Genomic DNA, 21,014 nt, shown 5'->3' with positions numbered 1-21,014 from the left:
ACAAAGCCAAAAATAGTTAAGAGATTATTCACATACAGCTTGGGTAGAACTAGAATCATCAGCTAATGGACATCATCCTCCCTGAGATTTAATATGGAAACATCTTACCAACCCTTTATTACCGGATTCACCTCACCCTATCTTAAGAGCCACAGTCTCAGCCTGGAAATAAATAGCAAACACTTCAAAGAGGATTTCTAAATATGAACAAATTAAAAATATATCATTGTCAGTTATCCAAATCCTAAAAAATCTGAGATCCCCGATTACTGGTCCCAATTAGGAAAAAAAAGGTGATGCAAACAGTTAACTTCCTTTTTCAGTGATTAACCCCTTCAAGAACCAGCCTATTTTGACCTTAACCCCTTTACCCCCAAGGGTGACTTGCAGGTTAATGACCAGGCCAATTTTTACAATTCTGACCACTGTCCCTTTATGAGGTTATAACTCTGGAACGCTTCAACGGATCCCATTGATTCTGACAATGTTTTCTCGTGACATATTGTACTTCATTAAAGTGGTAAAATTTCTTTGATGTTACCTGTGTTTATTTGTGAAAAAAATGGAAATTTGGCGAAAATTTTGAACATTTCGCAATTTTCCAACTTTGAATTTTTATGCAATTAAATCATAGAGATATGTCACACAAAATACTTAATAAGTAACATTTCCCACATGTCTACTTTACATCAGCACAATTTTGGAACCAAAATTTTTTTTGTTAGGGAGTTATAAGGGTTAAAAGTTGACCAGCAATTTCTCATTTTTACAACACCATTTTTTTTTTAGGGACCACATCTCATTTGAAGTCATTTTTAGGGGTCTATATGATAGAAAATACCCAAGTGTGACACAATTCTAAAAACTGCACCCCTCAAGGTGCTCAAAACCGTATTCAAGAAGTTTATTAACCCCTTCAGGTGTTTCACAGGAATTTTTGGAATGTTTAAATAAAAATGAACATTTAAAGTTTTTTCAAAAAAAATTTATTTCAGCTCCAATTTGTTTTATTTTACCAAGGGTAACAGGAGAAAATGGACCCCAAAAGTTGTTGAACAATTTGTCCTGAGTACGCTGATACCCCATATGTGGGGGTAAACCACTGTTTGGGCGCATGGGAGAGCTCGGAAGGGAAGGAGCGCCGTTTGACTTTTCAATGCAAAATTGACAGGAATTGAGATGGGATGCCATGTTGCGTTTGGAGAGCCACTGATGTGCCTAAACATTGAAACCCCCCACAAGTGACACAATTTTGGAAAGTAGACCCCCTAAGGAACTTATCTAGATGTGTGGTGAGCACTTTGACCCACCTAGGGCTTCACAGAAGTTTAATGCAGAGCTGTAAAAATAATTAAAAAAAATTTTCCCACAAAAATTATTTTTTAGCCCCCAGTTTTGTATTTTCCCGAGGGTAACAGGAGAAATTGGACCCTAAATATTGCTGTCCAATTTGTCCTGAGTACGCTGATACCTGATATGTGGGGGTGGGGGGGGAAACCACCGCTTGAGCGCATGGCAGAGCTCGGAAGGGAAGGAGCATCAGTTGGAATGCAGACTTAGAAGGATTGGTCTGCAGGCGTCACATTGCGTTTGCAGAGCCCCTAACGTACCTAAACAGAAGAAACCCCCAAAAGTGACACCATTTTGGAAAGTAGACCCCCTAAGGAACTCATCTAGATGTGTTGTGAGAGCTTTGAACCCCCAAGTGATTCACTACAGTTTATAACGCAGAGCCGTGCAAATAAAAAATAATTTTTTTCCACAAAAATTATTTTTTAGCCCCCAGTTTTGTATTTTCCCGAGGGTAACAGGAGAAATTGGACCCTAAATATTGCTGTCCAATTTGTCCTGAGTACGCTGATACCTGATATGTGGGGGGGGGGGGGGAAACCACCGCTTGAGCACATGGCAGAGCTCGGAAGGGAAGGAGCATCAGTTGGAATGCAGACTTAGAAGGATTGGTCTGCAGGCGTCACATTGCGTTTGCAGAGCCCCTAACGTACCTAAACAGAAGAAACCCCCAAAAGTGACACCATTTTGGAAAGTAGACCCCCTAAGGAACTTATCTAGATGTGTGGTGAGCACTTTGACCCACCTAGGGCTTCACAGAAGTTTAATGCAGAGCTGTAAAAATAATTAAAAAAAATTTTCCCACAAAAATTATTTTTTAGCCCCCAGTTTTGTATTTTCCCGAGGGTAACAGGAGAAATTGGACCCTAAATATTGCTGTCCAATTTGTCCTGAGTACGCTGATACCTGATATGTGGGGGGGGGGGGGGGGGAAACCACCGCTTGAGCGCATGGCAGAGCTCGGAAGGGAAGGAGCATCAGTTGGAATGCAGACTTAGAAGGATTGGTCTGCAGGCGTCACATTGCGTTTGCAGAGCCCCTAACGTACCTAAACAGAAGAAACCCCCAAAAGTGACACCATTTTGGAAAGTAGACCCCCTAAGGAACTCATCTAGATGTGTTGTGAGAGCTTTGAACCCCCAAGTGATTCACTACAGTTTATAACGCAGAGCCGTGCAAATAAAAAATAATTTTTTTCCACAAAAATTATTTTTTAGCCCCCAGTTTTGTATTTTCCCGAGGGTAACAGGAGAAATTGGACCCTAAATATTGCTGTCCAATTTGTCCTGAGTACGCTGATACCTGATATGTGGGGGGGGGGGGAAACCACCGCTTGAGCGCATGGCAGAGCTCGGAAGGGAAGGAGCATCAGTTGGAATGCAGACTTAGAAGGATTGGTCTGCAGGCGTCACATTGCGTTTGCAGAGCCCCTAACGTACCTAAACAGAAGAAACCCCCAAAAGTGACACCATTTTGGAAAGTAGACCCCCTAAGGAACTCATCTAGATGTGTTGTGAGAGCTTTGAACCCCCAAGTGATTCACTACAGTTTATAACGCAGAGCCGTGCAAATAAAAAATAATTTTTTTCCACAAAAATTATTTTTTAGCCCCCAGTTTTGTATTTTTCCAAGGGTAACAGGAGAAACTGGACCCTAAATATTGTTGTCCAATTTGTCCTGTTGGGGTAAACCTGTTTGGGCACACGGGAGAGCTCGGAAGGGAAGGAGCACTGTTTTACTTTTTCAACGCAGAATTGGCTGGAATTGAGATCGGACGCCATGTCGCGTTTGGAGAGCCACTGATGTGCTTAAACAGTGGAAACCCCCCAATTATAACTGAAACCCTAATCCAAACACACCCCTAACCCTAATCCCAACGGTAACCCTAACCACACCTCTAACCCAGACACACCCCTAACCCTAATCCCAACCCTATTTCCCAACAGTAAATGTAATCCAAACCCTAACCCCAACTTTAGCCCCAACCCTAACTGTAGCCTTAACCCTAGCCCCAACCCTAACCCGAAAATGGAAATAAATACATTTTTAAATTTTTTTAATTTTTCCCTAACTAACGGTGTGATGAAGGGGGGTTTGATTTACTTTTATAGCGTTTTTTTTTAGCGGATTTTTATGATTGGCAGCCGTCACACACTGAAAGACGCTTTTTATTGCAAAAAATATTTTTTGCATTACCACATTTTGAGAGCTATAATTTTTCCATATTTGAGTCCACAGAGTCATGTGAGTCATACCTCATTTATATCATTTTTTATGTTTTGGCGCTTTTATACGATAAAAACTATTTTATAGAAAAAAATAATTATTTTTGCATCGCTTTATTCTGAGGACTATAACTTTTTTATTTTTTCGCTGATGATGCTGTATGGCGGCTCGTTTTTTGCGGGACAAGATGACGTTTTCAGCGGTACCATGGTCATTTATATCCGTCTTTTTGATCGCGTGTTATTCCACTTCTTGTTTGGCGGTATGAGAATAAAGCGTTTTTGCCTCGTTTTTTTCTTTTTTTTTTTATGGTGTTCACTGAAGGGGTTAACTAGTGATATAGTTTTATAGGTGGGGGTGTTACGGACGCGGCAATACTAAATATGTGTACTTTTATTGTTTTTTTATTATTTAGATAAAGAAATGTATTTATGGAACAATTTTTTTTTTTTGGGGGGGGGGGATTTAAAAAAAATTTTTTTTACACATTGGAATATTTTTCTTTTTACACTATAACATTGCCCTGGGGGGGGGAGGTGGGGGCATCATGTTATAGTGTAAGATCACTGATCTGACACTTTGATGTGCACTGTGTCAGATCAGCGATCTGAAGTGCACTTTTCTTAAGCTTCCCGGCACCTGCTCTGAGCAGGCGCAGTGAAGCCACCTCCCTGCAGGACCCGGATGCCGCGGCCATCTTGGATCCCTCCCTGCGCGATGCTTCCCTATACCGCCGGCACACCGTGATCATGTTTGATCGCGGTGTTCCCGGGGGTTAATGTGCCGAGGGCAGTCCGTGACCGCTCCTGGCACATAGTGCCAGATGTCAGCTGCGATAGGCAGCCGACACCCGGCCGATTGCTATGACGTACTATTCCGTCCTTGGGAATTAGGGCCCACCCCACATGGACGGAATAGTACGTCCAATGTCAGAAAGGGGTTAATGACCTGGCAATTTTTTGCAATTCTGACCAGCATCCTTTTCTGAGGTAATAACTTAGGAACTGTCACGATGCAGAAATAGGAAAACAGGAGATGAGGAATCTGGGCCCCTGAACTGCCCTCAGGCTAGGGGAAGCCCTGTCTTTCCTTAACCTGGGGGTACCCTTGAAGGTAGGGAGGCCCAAGTCACCGACCTGTCCCTGCCTCCTGTTAAACCCTGAACTAAACCCCCAACCCCCACCCCAGGGGGTGAACAGTGTAAACAGCACAACAAAGCAAATAAACAGGAATAAACAATATGAGAGTGAGGGGAACACGATACCAAAAGGTGAATGCACAAACTACAAAGAAACAATAACACCACACTTAGCTTTCTCTGCTGCAATGCAACACACAGCAGAGTAAGGCACTAGGAATAAGTATTCAGCTGTTGAACCACAGCACACAGCAAGCTCCTATTCCAGCAAGGTTGGTATCCAAAGGACCTGTATACCCAACAGTCAGCTGAAGCACCAGATGACCTTATAAAGGATGGTGGGAGTGGTCACAAACATCAGCTGACCCAGCAGCAATGCAATAACACCAGCGGCCACCGGGGGGAGTAAACTGCATTAACCCCCAATGACCGGAAAGGAAAAAAGATTATATCTGAGGGAAACCAGATCTGCCACAGATCCAAACATGGATCGTGACAGTACCCCCCTTTCAATGAGTGGCCTCTGGACACTCAACATCAGACCTCACCACATAACAACCTATGGTGAGGACACCTCGATCCACCAACGTTCACCTTGGCAGTCACCTGACTCTCAGGTTTACGGCAAACGTGGCCTGAAGAAAATGCCACCAGTGAGGGCTCCGGAGGAGCCACAAACCTCCAGAGGGCCGACCAGGGGAATGAGTTGTGTATATGCATAACTGGGGGTAACTCCAACTGATAAGTCCCTGGGCTGAGAATGGCTGACACCCGATATGGCCCAATCACCCTGGAACTCCAGGACCCAGTTGCACACTGCCACCTGATGTTTTTGGTGGAAACCCATGCATACTCATTCACACCCACGTCCGGACCTGAACGATTATATCCATGCATGCGTCTGCCACAAGATGGTGAACTTCTAGAGGAATTGACAACAGAGGCGTCCCCGTGTCACCAAACTCACACCCCCATTATGCTCAGAGGGAACCACCACCCTCCTCTGACCCCTCCTCCTAAGAGGTCTCTGACACACCGGGTTAGCATGCAGTGAGGGAAGAGTCTTGCCCCTACTCTCTAGCAGCATCTCTGCTGCCCCCACTGGAGAGGAAGGGGTAGGTTGTAGAAGGACGGCAGAGACAGTTGCCCCTGGGCTGCAGCCCTCACACGACTGATCCCAGCTGACCACTTCCCTTGACCACCAATCTATGACCGGGTTGTGTTTTTTCAACCAAGGGAATCCTAAAACGATGGGTGTTGGTATTTTCCCCAAGACGTAGCACGACAGGAACTCCTCATGATGAGCCCCTATACGCAGGTGTATATCATCCACGACTTGGGTCACCCACCCCTGGCTGAGTGGTACGGAGTCAATGGCCTGGACAATTAGGGGTTTAGTTAGTGTTCTACACCTCAGGCCATGGGTCTGGACAAAATGAGCATCCACCAGATTGACACCTGCTCCACTGTCCACAAACACCGGTATACACTCAGTTACCCTGCCAACCACTACTTCAGCTGACAGGTTACACTGAGAAGAAGATATGGAGGAAATATACACTCCCTGGTCGCCTCCCTCCACACGACCAGGGGAATGCGGCTTCTTAGGTGGTACAGGTTTTTTGGCGCGAGCTGGGCAGACACCGATAAAATGACCAGTCTGCCCACAGTAAAAACATGCCCCCACACCACGGCGAACTGCAGGCAACCCCATTTGAAAAACAACTCCTCCCACCTGTATGGGTTCATCTGCCTGCTCAGGTGTGTCCTCCTCCCTAGCAAGGACTACCGGAGACACATTAGGTGTATGTCTCTCCCTCAAGCGTCTATCTACCCGGATGGCAAGGGACATGGCGGCTTCCAATGACCTGGGGGCGGCATACTGAACAAGAGCATCCTGCAACCTTGGAGACAGACCCTGGCTAAAAGGGTTCCTAAGGGCAGAGTCATTCCACTGTGTGTCAGTGGCCCATCTCCTAAACTCCGAGCAGTAATCCTCAGCTGGCCGAGCCCCCTGCTTGATTTTACGCAGTCGGGATTCTGCCAGGGAGACGCCATTAGGGTCCCCATACACAAGTGCCAAGGCCGCAAAAAACTCGTCCACTGACCGTAAAGATGGAGAACCGGCCGGCAGGGAGAAAACCCAGGATTGGGGATCACCCTTAAGAAGGGAGGTTATAATCCCCACACGCTGTTCCTCACTCCCCGATGAACAAGGGCGGAGCCTGAAGTAAAGTTCACAGGCTTCCTGAAAAACCAAAAATGTATCTCTCCTTCCAGAGAACCTGTCAAGAAGAGATATCTTGGGCTCTGGTTGAGCATGTACCGGGGCCGAAGCCCAAAACCCCACCAACTGCTGCAGCTGCTGCACCACCTCACCACAAAGCACCTTAAACTCATCAGTGAGGGTCTGAAGCAGTTGGGCAAAGGCCTGCATTTGAGCCATAGCTCACCAGAAAAAAAAAATGGGATGGTTGGTTATAATGTCACGATGCAGAAATAGGAAAACAGGAGATGAGGAATCAGGGCCACTGAACTGCCCCTCAGGCTAGGGGACGCCCTGTCTTTCTTTAACCTGGGGGTACCCTTGAAGGTAGGGAGGTCCAAGTCACTGACCTGTCCCTGTCTCCTGTTAAACCCTGAACTAAACCCCCAACCCCCCACCCCAGGGGGTGAACAGTGTAAACAGCACCACAAAGCAAATAAACAGGAATAAACAATATGAGAGTGAGGGGAACACGATACCAAAAGGTGAATGCACAAACTACAAAGTAACAAATAAACAATAACACCACACTTAGCTTTCTCTGCTGCAATGCACCGCACAGCAGAGTAAGGCACCAGGAATAAGTATTCAGCTGTTGAACCACAGCACACAGCAAGCTCCTATTCCAGAAAGGTTGGTATCCAAAGGACCTGTATAACCAACAGTCAGCTGAAGCAGCAGGTGACCTTATAAGGGATGGTGGGAGTGGTCACAAACATCAGCTGACCCAGCAGCAATGCAATAACACCAGCGGCCACCGGGGGGAGTAAACTGCATTAACCCCCAATGACCAGAAAGGAAAAAAGTTTATATCTGAGGGAAACCAGTTCTGCCCCAGATCAAAACATAGATCGTGACAGGAATGCTTCAACGGATCCTAGCGATTCTGAGACTGTTTTTTTGTGACATATTGGGCTTCATGTTAGTGGTAAACTTGGGTCGATAATTTTTGCGCTTATTTGTGAAAAAATTGGAAACTTGGCAAAAATTTAGAAAATGTATCAATTTTCAAATTTTAAATTTTTATTATGTTAAACCAGAGAGCTATGTGACACAAAATAGTTAATAAATAACATTTCCCACATGTCTACTTTACATGAGCACAATTTTCGAAACAATTTTTTTTTAGTGTTAGGAAGTTATAAGGGTTAAAAGTTGTCCACTGATATCTCATTTTTACAACAAAATTTACAAAACCATTTTTTTAGGGACGAAATCACATTTGAAGTGACTTTGGGGTTCAATATGACAGAAAATACCCAAAAGTGACAGCATTCTAAAAACTGCACCCCTCAAGGTGCTCAAAACCACATTCAAGATGTTTATTAACCCTTCAGGTGTTTCACAGCAGCAGAGGCAACATGGAAGGAAAAAATGAACATTTAACTTTTTAGTCACAAAAATGATCTTTTAGCAAAATTTCTTTATTTTCCCAACGGTAAAAGGAGAAAATGGACCACAAAGGTTGTTGCCCAATTTGTCCTGAGTATGCCGATACCCCATATGTGGTGGTAAACTACTGTTTGGGCGCATGGCAGAGCTCGGAAGGGAAGGAGCACCATTTGACTTTTCAATGCAAAATTTGCTGGAACTGAGATCGGACACAATGTCGCGTTTGGATAGCCTCTGATGTGCCTAAACAGTGGAAACCCCCAACAAGTGACACCATTTAGGTGATATGGTGCCAAAATTTAAAAGTGAGGTGGATTTGGCCTTGAAAAAATGGGAAACAGAAGTAGTGCAGTTTAAAACTAAAAAATACCAAAGGGATATGGCGGATTTACAACAGGACCGAGTCTATAAGTGGCAGAAACGTAATACATCTAGGAAACCATACTCAAGGAGCTGGTCAGCTTCACTATCTTCGGTATCCTCGGCTGAGGATAGGACACAAAATACGGATATTGGTAGAACATCATGGGAGAGAAAGGATCATGTGAGAAATTAATGGAAAAATGTGAAATTTGGCAATAAGCGCAAAAGTACAACATCCCCAAGGATGGATAAGAAAACTAAAACAAACACCCTTGAGGTAATTAACCTGTGCACACATGTTTTGTCCAAATCACAACAGGAAGTCCTGGGTTTGGGGTTATCTTTTTCTCCATCTAACAATTTTGACTTTTTCTCAGCAGTAAAAGATCTGAATCTTTTCTCACGAAAAATTATCCTAAAAAGATTGCACTATCAACCATCCTCCTCCCATAGTTTAATGGATCCAGTTGAAATGGAGGCATTGGAAAATTTGGAGGCATTGGAACGAGAATCTAATCCTAATATGGTAAGTACCTCTCCACCTTCTATTGCTGCTAGATGTACCACTTTTCCCCCCTTGTCACTGTGCCCACAGGTGGAAATATTCACCAAGTTGGTGAAGGAAGATTTCAAAAAAATTAATAACTATAAAAAAGGGACAATCTTAGTGTGGAACAACGACTTGCATTAGAGGAGATCAAAAAATGGGATGATGTTGTCATAAAGCCAGCTGACAAGGGGGGAAACGTGGTCATCTGGCCTGTGGAGAGGTACGAACGAGAAGCCTTCAGACAACTGTGTAATAAAGACACTTATACACAGCTGTCACAAAATCCCATGACACAGTTTCAAGTACAGCTTCAAAATATTTTAGAAATTGCCTGTGAAAGAGGGATCATTTCAGAGAAGACTTTGGGTGGATTACTAACACAGCACCGGTGGTCCCAACATTTTACTTAATCCCTAAAATCCATAAAGATCCAACATCTCCACCGGGGCGTCCTATTGTCTCTGGCATGGGAGGGTTATGTGATGCAATATGCAAATTTATCGAACATTATTTACGACCACAGGTCGAAACGCTGCCCTCCTATGTCAGAGACACTACGGACGTCCTGGGGAGAGTTGATGGGGTGGTAATCGAGGATGATATGGTGTTAGTAACGGCGGACGTAGAATCGCTCTACACGAGCATTCGCCATACGGAGGGGATTCACGCAGCAAGGTTTTTTCTGGAGTCTAGTAATTTGGAGGCAGATACAAGGGAACTGGTGTTGGAGCTGTTGGATTTTGTTCTCACTCAATTTTTTTGTTTTCAAGGATCGTTTTTTTCTTCAGAGACAGGGCACTGCAATGGGGGCGGCCTGTGCGCCTTCGTATGCTAATTTGTTTTTGGGATATTGGGAAAGAGGCATTATGCCTGAGGGCGCACAGACCTCCCCCCAAATTTTAGGATGGTACAGATATATTGATGACATCCTGTTCATCTGGCAGGGCCCTGTCTCTGAGTTACAGCAGTTTATGGTGGGACTCAATCGCAACAGCTCCAACATCAAATTGACCTATACGTACAACAAGAAGGAGATTTCCTTTTTAGATATTACTTTGAAGGTGCAGGAAAATGGAGACATCTATACGGACATGTACCGCAAAGAGACTTCAGTGAACGCCTTGTTGCACGCCTCATCATCTCACCCTCAATCCACAATAAAAGCTATCCCTACAGGACAGTTCTTGCGGGCCCGACGAATATGTACATCAGATCATATGTTCGAGGAACAAGCAAGAGATCTAAGTGAACGTTTTAATCAACGTGGGTATAGTCGACGTTCTATCAGACAGGGATATGTGAGGGCCAAAAAAGAAAATAGAAATGAATTATTAAGATCAAAAAGGAAAGACAGGAAATTGGGGGAAAACCAAATCCGATTCATTTCCACCTATAATCATAGATGGGAAATGAGGGACATATTACAAAAACATTGGCCCGTTTTAAAAACTGACGTGGTATTACAAAAATGCCTTTCTGATAGACCCCTACTCACTTCACGAAGAAGTAGCAACATCCGAGATATGGTTGTACATAGCCATTATGTGGATAAAACTTTGGACCCATTCAATGCCGGCAAACAAAAGAACGGATTCTATCCATGTGGGGATTGCCTTGCATGTAAAAATATGGTGAGAGCCACATCTTTCACGTCATCAGATGGCAAAAAGGAATTTAAAATCAGAGACTACATTAGCTGCAGCACCACATTTGTGGTGTACTACGCAGTGTGTACATGTAATCTGATATATGTAGGTCTCACGTCTCGGGAATTGCGTGTTCGCACACGGGAACACGTAAGAGACATAATTGCAGCACGTGACGTGGAAGATGTGGCCGGCCTTAAACCAATCCCAAAGCATTTTAGGGCACACCATAAATGCAACCCTAAAGAATTAAAAATTAGGGGGATTGATAGGATACGTGCTGGCATCAGAGGGGGTGACTTGAAAAGACAATTGGCACAACAGGAGTGCCGGTGGATCACCGTTCTAAATACAGTAGCTCCTGCGGGCCTTAATGAACATGTTAGTTTTAGCTCCTTTTTGTAATTTAGTCTCCATTTATTATGTATTGTGTGTGTTCTTTTAATTTTACTTATTTTTGTGTCCTTGTTTTTTAATATAGAAATTAGCCTTAGAGCTATAAAGTTTGTACATGTGATGACGCCAAAAAACAAGCATGTTCTGATGAACATTATGATGGGATACCGGGGGAGTCTGTCCCACTACTAGATCTGAAAGATGGATCCAAGATTTGTCATCTCTCTATTTTTTATGAACTTAAGGGAAACCTATGGAGCAGCATCATTATTTAATAATAGCTTTGTTATAATATTGCACTTATGTATGTTCACACGTATATTTAATCACATTATTATATCTAGTTTGTATTTTTTTGATGTCAGTTATGTGGAAACATATCTTTTGTACTATATAGCACTGTACTTGTTGTATTGGGCACGGTTATTATTGTTGTTTTCCAGAACTTTAGCACATCATTTTATAGGTTGAGTATTATGGAAATTTTTGGGTATATTTGTCCAGTATTTTTATTTTTATTAAAATGTGTAATGGGGTAATTTCCCTGTATAAATGGTGGGTTGGCACAGCAGTTGGCAAAGAGTTAAACAATCACTGACGCTGCAGCGTAGTTTTTTCCCCTATGTAATATTGGCGTCTTTATCTTCCTGCGCACAGTGCGCATGTCCGCCGTGGCTGACATCCCGGGGCATTGTGGACGGCGCCCGAGAGTGATGTGTGCGTCTCAGTGACGTCATTTTGGCGTCACTGGTGCGTTCCGTCATGGTGGGCGCCGGACATGATGCAGTACCCGGAGCGGTCGGCGGCGCACATGCGCCATATTTTGTGCGCCATTTGGGACGATTAGTTACCATATAAATATCTCCCTTATACACACACCACAGTACCGCCCCCTGACGAAGCCAACGCGAAACGCGCGTTGGGGGCTGTGCTGTGTGACCATCCGCTGCCTGCTACATGGGTAAGGAAAAGTGCCAGGAGGAATAAGTTACATTTGATGTTAGATATATAATAATATTTGGTCTTGGGGTTCTTTTTCCTGTCCCATTATATTGGATAGTAGCACTAAGCACTTTATTTTGATTATGGCAGTGAGTGGCTGATCACACAGGTCTGGTACCGTTGTTGCTTTCCCTTGCTGAGCATGTTATGTCAGATATATAGTATTTTATTATGATTGTTATTAATGTGGAAGATTAATAAAATTGATATTTTTATACACTAATTTGGACTTGAACTCCGTTGTTATATATGGTTTAATCCCCTGAGGAACTAATCTAGATGTGTGGTAAGCACTTTGAACCCCCAAGTGTTTCACAGATGTTTATAATGTAGAGCCGTTAAAAAAAATATTTTTTTTCACAAAAATGATCTTTTATCCCCAAAATCTTTCATCTCAAATTTGAACAATAACGACTATGGCTTGGAATTTACACCCACCACTAGTAGAACCAACGTCAATTTCTTTGAATTAATTATTTACGTGGAAAATGCCAGAAAAGTCACAAAATGTTATCGCAAAGATATTGATTCAAATAGTTTTATACACATGACTGGCTGTCATCTGCCCATCTGGCTCACGTCCATCCCCAAGGGACAATTTATGCGTATTAGACGCAACTGTACAAATATTGAAGATTACCGGATGGAAACTGACCAACTAATGGAAGAATTTGTAGCAAAAGAGTATGACCCATCAACCTTAAAGCAATCTAGACTAGAGATTGCCAACATCACTAGAGAATCTGTAATACACAAACAAGGGAAAATTCTAGTCTACCTACCCTCCTAGAACAAATATTCCGATTACCAATCATAACCCAGCTTCATTCTAACTACAAAAAATTCAGGAGTATAATTCACAAACATTGGCCAATATTGCAGGGGGACAAATATATTGGTAACCTATTACCACACCAACCCAAATGTGTTCATACTAAAGCCCACAATTTAGGCCTATTGCTCGCTCCAACCACAAAACCAGTATCAATCAATAATAAAAATAATATCAAACAACCAACATCCGAATCCACGTGTTTTATCTCATGTGGCAAATGCCTGTGTTACCAACGCACCAAATGTGGCAGAAAAATCCACACTTCTTTCAAAAATGCGGATGGCACGCATTAATACCACATCAAATTAACCATTACTTGTGAATCTACGGGAGTCATCTACATTTTAATATGCCCATGCAACAAGATCTACGTTGGCTGCACTAAAAGACGATTGAGGGTCCGCATCAAGGAACATTTGGACAATATTAAAAAAAGGGTTCAAAGGTCACCCTGTATCACGACATTTTCAGGAAAAACACAATAATTCATGTTCAGGGATCATTTTTTATGGCATCCAATTAGTCCCCAAAAATTGGAGGTGGGGTGATTACATCAAACTCATGTCTAGGGCAGAATCCAAATGGATTTTCACTCTAGATACCCTGACACCAAAAGGGTTGAACCAAGAAATAGAGCTTTACGCATTTTAATTAGAGTGACACTAAGAACAAATAAACAGAGATTTATGTACCCTAATCAGAATACAAGTACATACACATCCATTTCATGCAGATACATACATCTAAATATGTACACTCTTATTCGATCCCTTTCCTTTGCATCGAAAGTATATACAATACATTATAAACATTAACCATAACACCATAGTACTGGGATGTAAAGAACTCAGTCATCCTGTCATCAACATTATAACACCTTTTAACACAAAAATAAAACCTATGAAGAAAAATAACATATACCCCTCATAATGAAACAGAAGGGAATTAATTATTTTATTGACGTTTCAATACTGTGTTGGAATCCAATGGAAACCCTCTTAAGGCTTCCTTTATATGCACATGGTATTAATCGAATAAATCAGCCCATGCATTTTAGCATCCTACATTTTATGAGTTCATATATGCATGGCACTAAGTATCATTTTTACACTATTTGCATGACAGCTTCTTATTTTAAATTTCCTTTTTATAATACGTTTTTAACACATTTTTAATTGTAAACAAATAAAGTCTTGTTTTAACATTATCCCGTTCACTGGTACAATTTTAACTGCAGACCATGTTTAGCACTTTAATCAGCCCAATCAGTCCACCATGAACTATCTCTCATCCACTTTTCATTAATCCTTAATTGGACTCCAAGCACTTTATACCAGACTGACCGCAGCTGCGTTTGTTTAATGGAGCAAGATGACCCTGCACCTATATAAGGATGGAGTAAGACGCAGACGGTAACTACCCTGACGAAGAGGGCTGCTGTCCCTCAAAACGCATTGTTTAGTGTTCCTCCTGCGCACCCGTCCTTCCCTCAGTCAGTGACGTCACACCAAAACTTCGCCCACTCCATTCCCGCCGCAACCTCAGCGTGCTTCTGGCCGGGGCACCTGTGATTTTGTCGGCTCATAGTATAGCGGTCCCCGCACACAATCCAACGGTTGCCTTCTGCAGCACAGCGGCCAGTTCCCAGGACCCGGGCACACCATCCACCTATCTACATCAACGATCATATCAGTAAGTACCAAAATCCCAATTTAACCCATATGCTTACTAACAGTAAGCACTATTTTACCTACTTACTGCCAGAGTTACTGATAACGAAGTTTACTCTATTTTTAATCAGACCATTTATAACAAACATCTATCCTGCTTAATCTGGGGCAAATCAGTAGGAAACCATATCTGCTTCCTAAGGGCAGCCTATATGCGCAGTATCCACGGATTACAACACTAAATATCTTCAAATACTGACCTTCATTGGATACACTACCTTGTGTCACCCCAGTAAGTACAATTATAGATATATTACTATATCTTATTACTCTGAACTAGTGCCACCATAAAAGTCTTACTATAGGTCTTGTCAGGTCTTGTCTCTTTTCTATTTAGTGGAGAAGGCCTTGTCAGGTCTTGTCTCTTTTCTATTTAGTGGAGAACTAACTCTACCCCATCAAATTCTGGGACTATCACACCTCCGAACCAAGCACCTTTTGCCAAACGCAGATATTTGGCGCAATCATAGTAAGTTTTTCTGCATTTATATATTTCATATCCTCGTAATTACTCCCCCACTACTATTGTCACTTTTTATATAGAGAGTAGCGCGGTGATTTATTTAGATTTTTACTAGTTTTGGTCTTTCAGCAGGTATAGACAGAACCTGCTTTAACCACCAGCAGCTCTCTATACATCTAACCCTCAAGTTTTTCTCGCACACAGAGCGCCAGTGTTTCTCCATAATATTATTACAAGTTCATATACCGAACCGAACTGTAGTTCAGCCAAACCCGAACTTACACAGGTCCGCTCATCCTTAGTTACAACCAGTTACTGTAATCATTATGTTGTCTCACTCCCAAAGAAATCTAATTGTAATGTGCCAGTCTCTGGCCCTAATTCATAAAACTGTTGTTAAAGTTGTGGTATAAAACTGAAATGTGTGTCCCAAATAAAAGAGGTCATTCACCCACAATGATTGAGTGCTGAATGATTCTGCTTTAATAAAAAATTCTGCAGTGCCCCCTTGGACTCAAATCAATGACATTGACTCAGATAGCAATAATTACACACTATTTTCTATCTTTTGTGTCATAGACTTGAATAGAATGGCTGGGCAAATGCGCAGCCTGTCACTCAATCCAATTCTTCCCAGCCACAATCCTGTAGCTAAAGAAGAATCAGGTAAGATTTGTGGGGGTCTCAATGGTGGGCCCTACACCAATCCACCACTGATCATTGATTCAGCTGATATTTTAGAACTTTAAAGGGGTTTTCCAGCCTAAGAGTTTTCTCACACTGAAAAAATATATTGGGAACAGATTTATATAGTCTCAAACACTTGTTCCCTAGATGCTCACAGATGCATATTTTACACTATATTTCAGCTAATGGAAAGGGCAGGATCTATTAATTGTGGATTTCATTTGTAAGAGAAATTAAGATACTGACAATATTAGAGATAAAAAAATTAATTACCTTCCATAAATCAGAAATATGAAATTTGGTATTTTGATGTACACCTTCTTTCCATGCGTTATATCTTGAATACCACACGAGCCAAGGATTTAACTCATAGCCCACAGCTTGGAAACCTTTTTTTGCAGCAGCTATTACCTTAAGAAATATAATTTAAGACTTTAAGTTATGATAAAAGGAAAACAAATAAACATTTATCTATTTACCCAGTAAAAAAGTATGACTATAACGCATGCTCATGCAGTGACCATTTCAGATTTGAATTTCTAATGCAAATCTGCCTAAAAATCACTTCACGGAAAATATACATTTTTTTAATGCTGAAAAAGTCCCACTCGGCTTATACTCGAGCGAGGGTTCCACAAGATGGAGGGGGAGTGGAGGAGCAGCGGGTTACAGAAGGCAGGAGCCGGCTGCAGCAGCTAACTCCTGTGCCCGCTGCTAAAGAGAAATGAATATTCACTACGCTCATAGTGAATAATCATTGCTCTTTAATAATGGGCTTAATAGTCGCAGCAGCTGGCTTCCTGTAGTGGCTGGGTGATTACGTGTGCCCGCTTCTTAAGGGAATGATTGTTCACTGCTCTCCACTCCCTTTTGTATGAAGAGCAGTGAATATTAATTTCCTTTAATAGCGGGCACACGTGATCGCCTGGCTGCTGCAATAATCCTACTGGCTGAGTTTAGTGTGCCGGCTGTTACATAGTAACATAGTTATTAAGGTTGAAGGAAGACTATAAGTCCATCTAGTTCAACCCATAGCCCAACCTAACATGCCCTAACATGTTGATCGAGAGGAAGGCAAAAAAAACCATGTGGCAAATAGTAAGCTCCACATTGGGGAAAAAAATTCCTTCCCGACTCCACATACGGCAATCAGATTAGTTCCCTGGATCAACACCCTATCAAGGAATCTAATATATATATATAACCTGTAACATTATACTTTTCAAGAAAGGTATCTAGTCCTCTGTTAAATTTAAGTAATGAATCACTCATTACAACATCATATGGCAGAGTTCCATAGTCTCACTGCTCTTACAGTAAAGAATCCGCGTCTGTCATTATGCTTAAACCTTCATTCCTGCAGACGTAGAGGATGCCCCCTTGTCCCTGTCTCAGGTCTATGATTAAAAAGATCATCAGAAAGGTCTTTGTACTGTCCCCTCATATTTATACATTAAAATAAGATCACACCTTAGCCTTCGTTTTTCCAAACTAAATATCCCCAAGTGTAATAACCTATCTTGGTATTGCAGACCCCCCAGTCCTCTAATAACCTTGGTCGCTCTTCTCTGCATCCGCACTAGTTCAGCTATGTCTTTCTTATACACCGGAGACCAGAACTGTGCACAGTATTCTAAGTGTGGTCAAACTAGTGACTTGTATAGAGGTAAAATTATGTTTTCCTCATGAGCATCTATGCCTCTTTTAATACATCCAATTATTTTATTTGCCTTTGTAGCAGCTGCCTGACACTGGCCACTAAATGTGAGTGTGTCACCCACCCATACTCCCAGGTCTTTTTCATTGACTGTTTTGCCCAGAGTTTTAGAATTAAGCACGTAGTTTTACATCTTATTACTTCTACCCAAGTGCGTGACCTTACATTTATCCCCATTAAAGCTCATTTGCCATTTATCAGCCCAAGCTTCTAGTTTACATAAATCATCCTGTAATATAAAATTGTCCTCCTCTGTATTGATTACCCTGCAGAGTATAGTGTCATCTGCAAATATTGAATTTCTACTTTGTATGCCCCCTACAAGGTCATAAATAAATGTTAAAAAGAAGAGGGCGCAATACTGACCCCTGTGGCACCCCACTGCTAACCGCAACTCAGTCCGAGTGTGCTGCATTAATATCCACCCTTTGTTTCCTATTTCTGAGCCAGCTCTTTACCCACTTACACATATTTTCCCCTATCCCCATTATTCTCATTTTATGTATCAACCTTTTGTGTGGTACCTTATCAAAAGCTTTTGAAAAGTCCATATACACTACGTCCACTGGGTTCCCTTGGTCCAGTCCAGAACTTACCTCTTCATAGAAATTGATCAGTTTAGTCTGACAGGAACGGTCCCTAGTAAACCCATGTTGATATTGGGTCATGAGGTTATTCCTCTTCAGATACTCCAGCATAGCATCCCTTAGAATGCCCTCCAGGATTTTACCCACATTAAAGAGCAATCAATATTCATTACTTTCCACGCACACAGTCCCGGCGTGGAAAGCAGTGAAAATTCCGGCAGCTGTCCTCTGCTTTTAAGCAGCGCATGAGGTCACTGCCATGTGCTGCTTACAAGCATAAATCAGCTGCTGGCATTGGAACAAGACGCTGCAAGGGAGTGCAGGGAAGGGTAAGCAGGAAGGTTTTTTTTTTTTAATGTTTTTCTGATAGGGGCCATGCATACAAGGATAGCAATGAGGGGGCCATGGATAACAGGATAGAGATGAGGGACCATGCAGAGCAGGATAAGGATGAGGGGGCCATGCATAGCAGGATAGGGATGAGGAGGCCATGCATAGCAGGATAGGGATGAGGGGGCCAGGCATACCAGGATAGTGATGAGGGGGCAATGCATTTCAGAATAGGAATAATGGGGCCATGCATACCAGGATAAGGATGAGGGGGCTATGTATAGCAGGCTTAAACTCGAGTTGGCTTAAACTCTAGTATATAGGGTAAGTAGCAATCAGATTTCTCACTTCACTGTCAAACATTGTTAGGGTAAGATAACATTAAAATGTTACTTGTATTTCATATATTAAAAGTAACAAGTAAATAAAAATATTTATCTATTATCCTACATTAATACATCAGAATTTACCACTAACAATGAAGGTCTCCAAATTATATATTATTTTAAGGAGTATCATATGCATTATTGATTTTTATGTATTTGCATATATATGTATCTCTAAATAGACATAAGAATGATTAGATATTTAATATCAATACTTTTTATTAATACATTGCATTATTTGATTGCACAATTCCCACTAAAAGTGCTATAATAATTTTAAGGTGATATTGATTAAATATTTGTGTAAATATATACATGAGCAACATAATCTTGTTGCTGTTAATATCTCATCAATAAGCAGCTTAATACTGTATATACAATAGAATAGCCCTGTGTTTGTGTTCTAGAATGGTTAGTCAGGATTTAACTCCTTCCTGATAGGGCAATTTTTTATTTTTGCGTCTTCTCTTTTTCCTTTTCTTCCACGGGCTATCACATTTTTCTTTTTCTGTCTACATAGCCATATGAGGACATATTTTTGCGGGACGAGTTTTCCTTTTGAATGACACCACATAATTTATAATATGATGCACTGGAAATCTGGAAAAAATTCCAAGTCCAGTGAAAAGGTGAAAAAATGGCAATTCTTTTTTTTTGGGAGGGGGGGTTATTTATCACTAGATGGTGGCCCGATTCTAACGCATCGGGTATTCTAGAATATGCATGTCCACGTAGTATATTGCCCAGCCACGTAGTATATTGCCCAGTCACATACTATATTGCCCAGCTACGTAGTAAATTGCCCAGTCATGTGGTATATTGCCCAGCCACGTAGTATATTGCACAGCCCACGTAGTATATTGCACAGCCACGTAGTATATTGCACAGCCACGTAGTATATTGCACAGCCCACGTAGTATATTGCCCAGCCACGTAGTATATTGCACAGCCCACGTAGTATATTGCCCAGCTACGTAGTAAATTGCCCAGTCATGTAGTATATTGCCCAGTCACGTAGTGTATTGCACAGGCCACGCAGTATATTGCCCAGCCACATAGTATATTGCACAGCCACGTAGTATATTGCACAGCCCACGTAGTATATTGCCCAGCCACGTAGTATATTGCACAGCCACGTAGTATATTTCACAGCCCACGTAGTATATTGCTCAGTCACGTAGTATATTGCACAGCCCACGTAGTATATTGCCCAGTCACGTAGTATATTGCCCAGCCACGTAGTATATTGCCCAGCCACGTAGTATACAGCAGAGCATATTGCCCAGCCACGTAGTATATTGCCCAGTTACGTAGTATATTGCCCAGCCACGTAGTATATTGCACAGCCCACGTAGTATATTGCCCAGTCACGTAGTATATTGCACAGCCCACGTAGTATATTGCCCAGCCACGCAGTATATTGCCCAGCGACGTAGTATACAGCAGAGCACATTGCCCAGCCACGTAGTATATTGCCCAGTTACGTAGTATATTGCCCAGTTACGTAGTATATTGCCCAGTCACGTAGTATATTGCCCAGTCACGTAGTATATTGCCCAGCCACGTAGTATATTGCACAGCCCACGTAGTATACAGCAGAGCATATTGCCCAGCCACGTAGTATATTGCCCAGTTACGTAGTATATTGCCCAGTTACGTAGTATATTGCCCAGTCACGTAGTATATTGCCCAGCCACGTAGTATATTGCACAGCCCACGTAGTATACAGCAGAGCACATTGCCCAGCCACGTAGTATATTGCCCAGTTACGTAGTATATTGCCCAGCCACGCAGTATATTGCCCAGCCACGTAGTATATTGCACAGCCCACGTAGTATATTGCCCAGTCACGTAGTATATTGCACAGCCCACGTAGTATATTGCCCAGCCACGCAGTATATTGCCCAGCGACGTAGTATACAGCAGAGCACATTGCCCAGCCACGTAGTA

General features: G+C 42.2%; 1 protein-coding gene across 6 annotated transcripts in view; it reads right to left on the bottom strand.

Annotated features, from left to right (window-relative positions):
- Nucleotides 1-21,014, bottom strand: part of ATPSCKMT (ATP synthase c subunit lysine N-methyltransferase) — a 257,270-nt gene that overhangs the window by 158,305 nt on the left and 77,951 nt on the right. For all 6 annotated transcript variants that reach the window (XM_069730406.1, XM_069730408.1, XM_069730410.1 and 3 more), the window contains one exon: nt 16,318-16,455. In XM_069730406.1, coding sequence (XP_069586507.1) covers nt 16,318-16,455 — 138 coding nt within the window. The remainder of the gene's footprint in view (nt 1-16,317; nt 16,456-21,014) is intronic.

Source organism: Ranitomeya imitator, chromosome 6, assembly GCF_032444005.1.
Source record: "Ranitomeya imitator isolate aRanImi1 chromosome 6, aRanImi1.pri, whole genome shotgun sequence".
NCBI classification, from domain to species: domain Eukaryota; kingdom Metazoa; phylum Chordata; class Amphibia; order Anura; family Dendrobatidae; genus Ranitomeya; species Ranitomeya imitator.
This window is presented reverse-complemented; position numbering and strand designations above follow the sequence as displayed.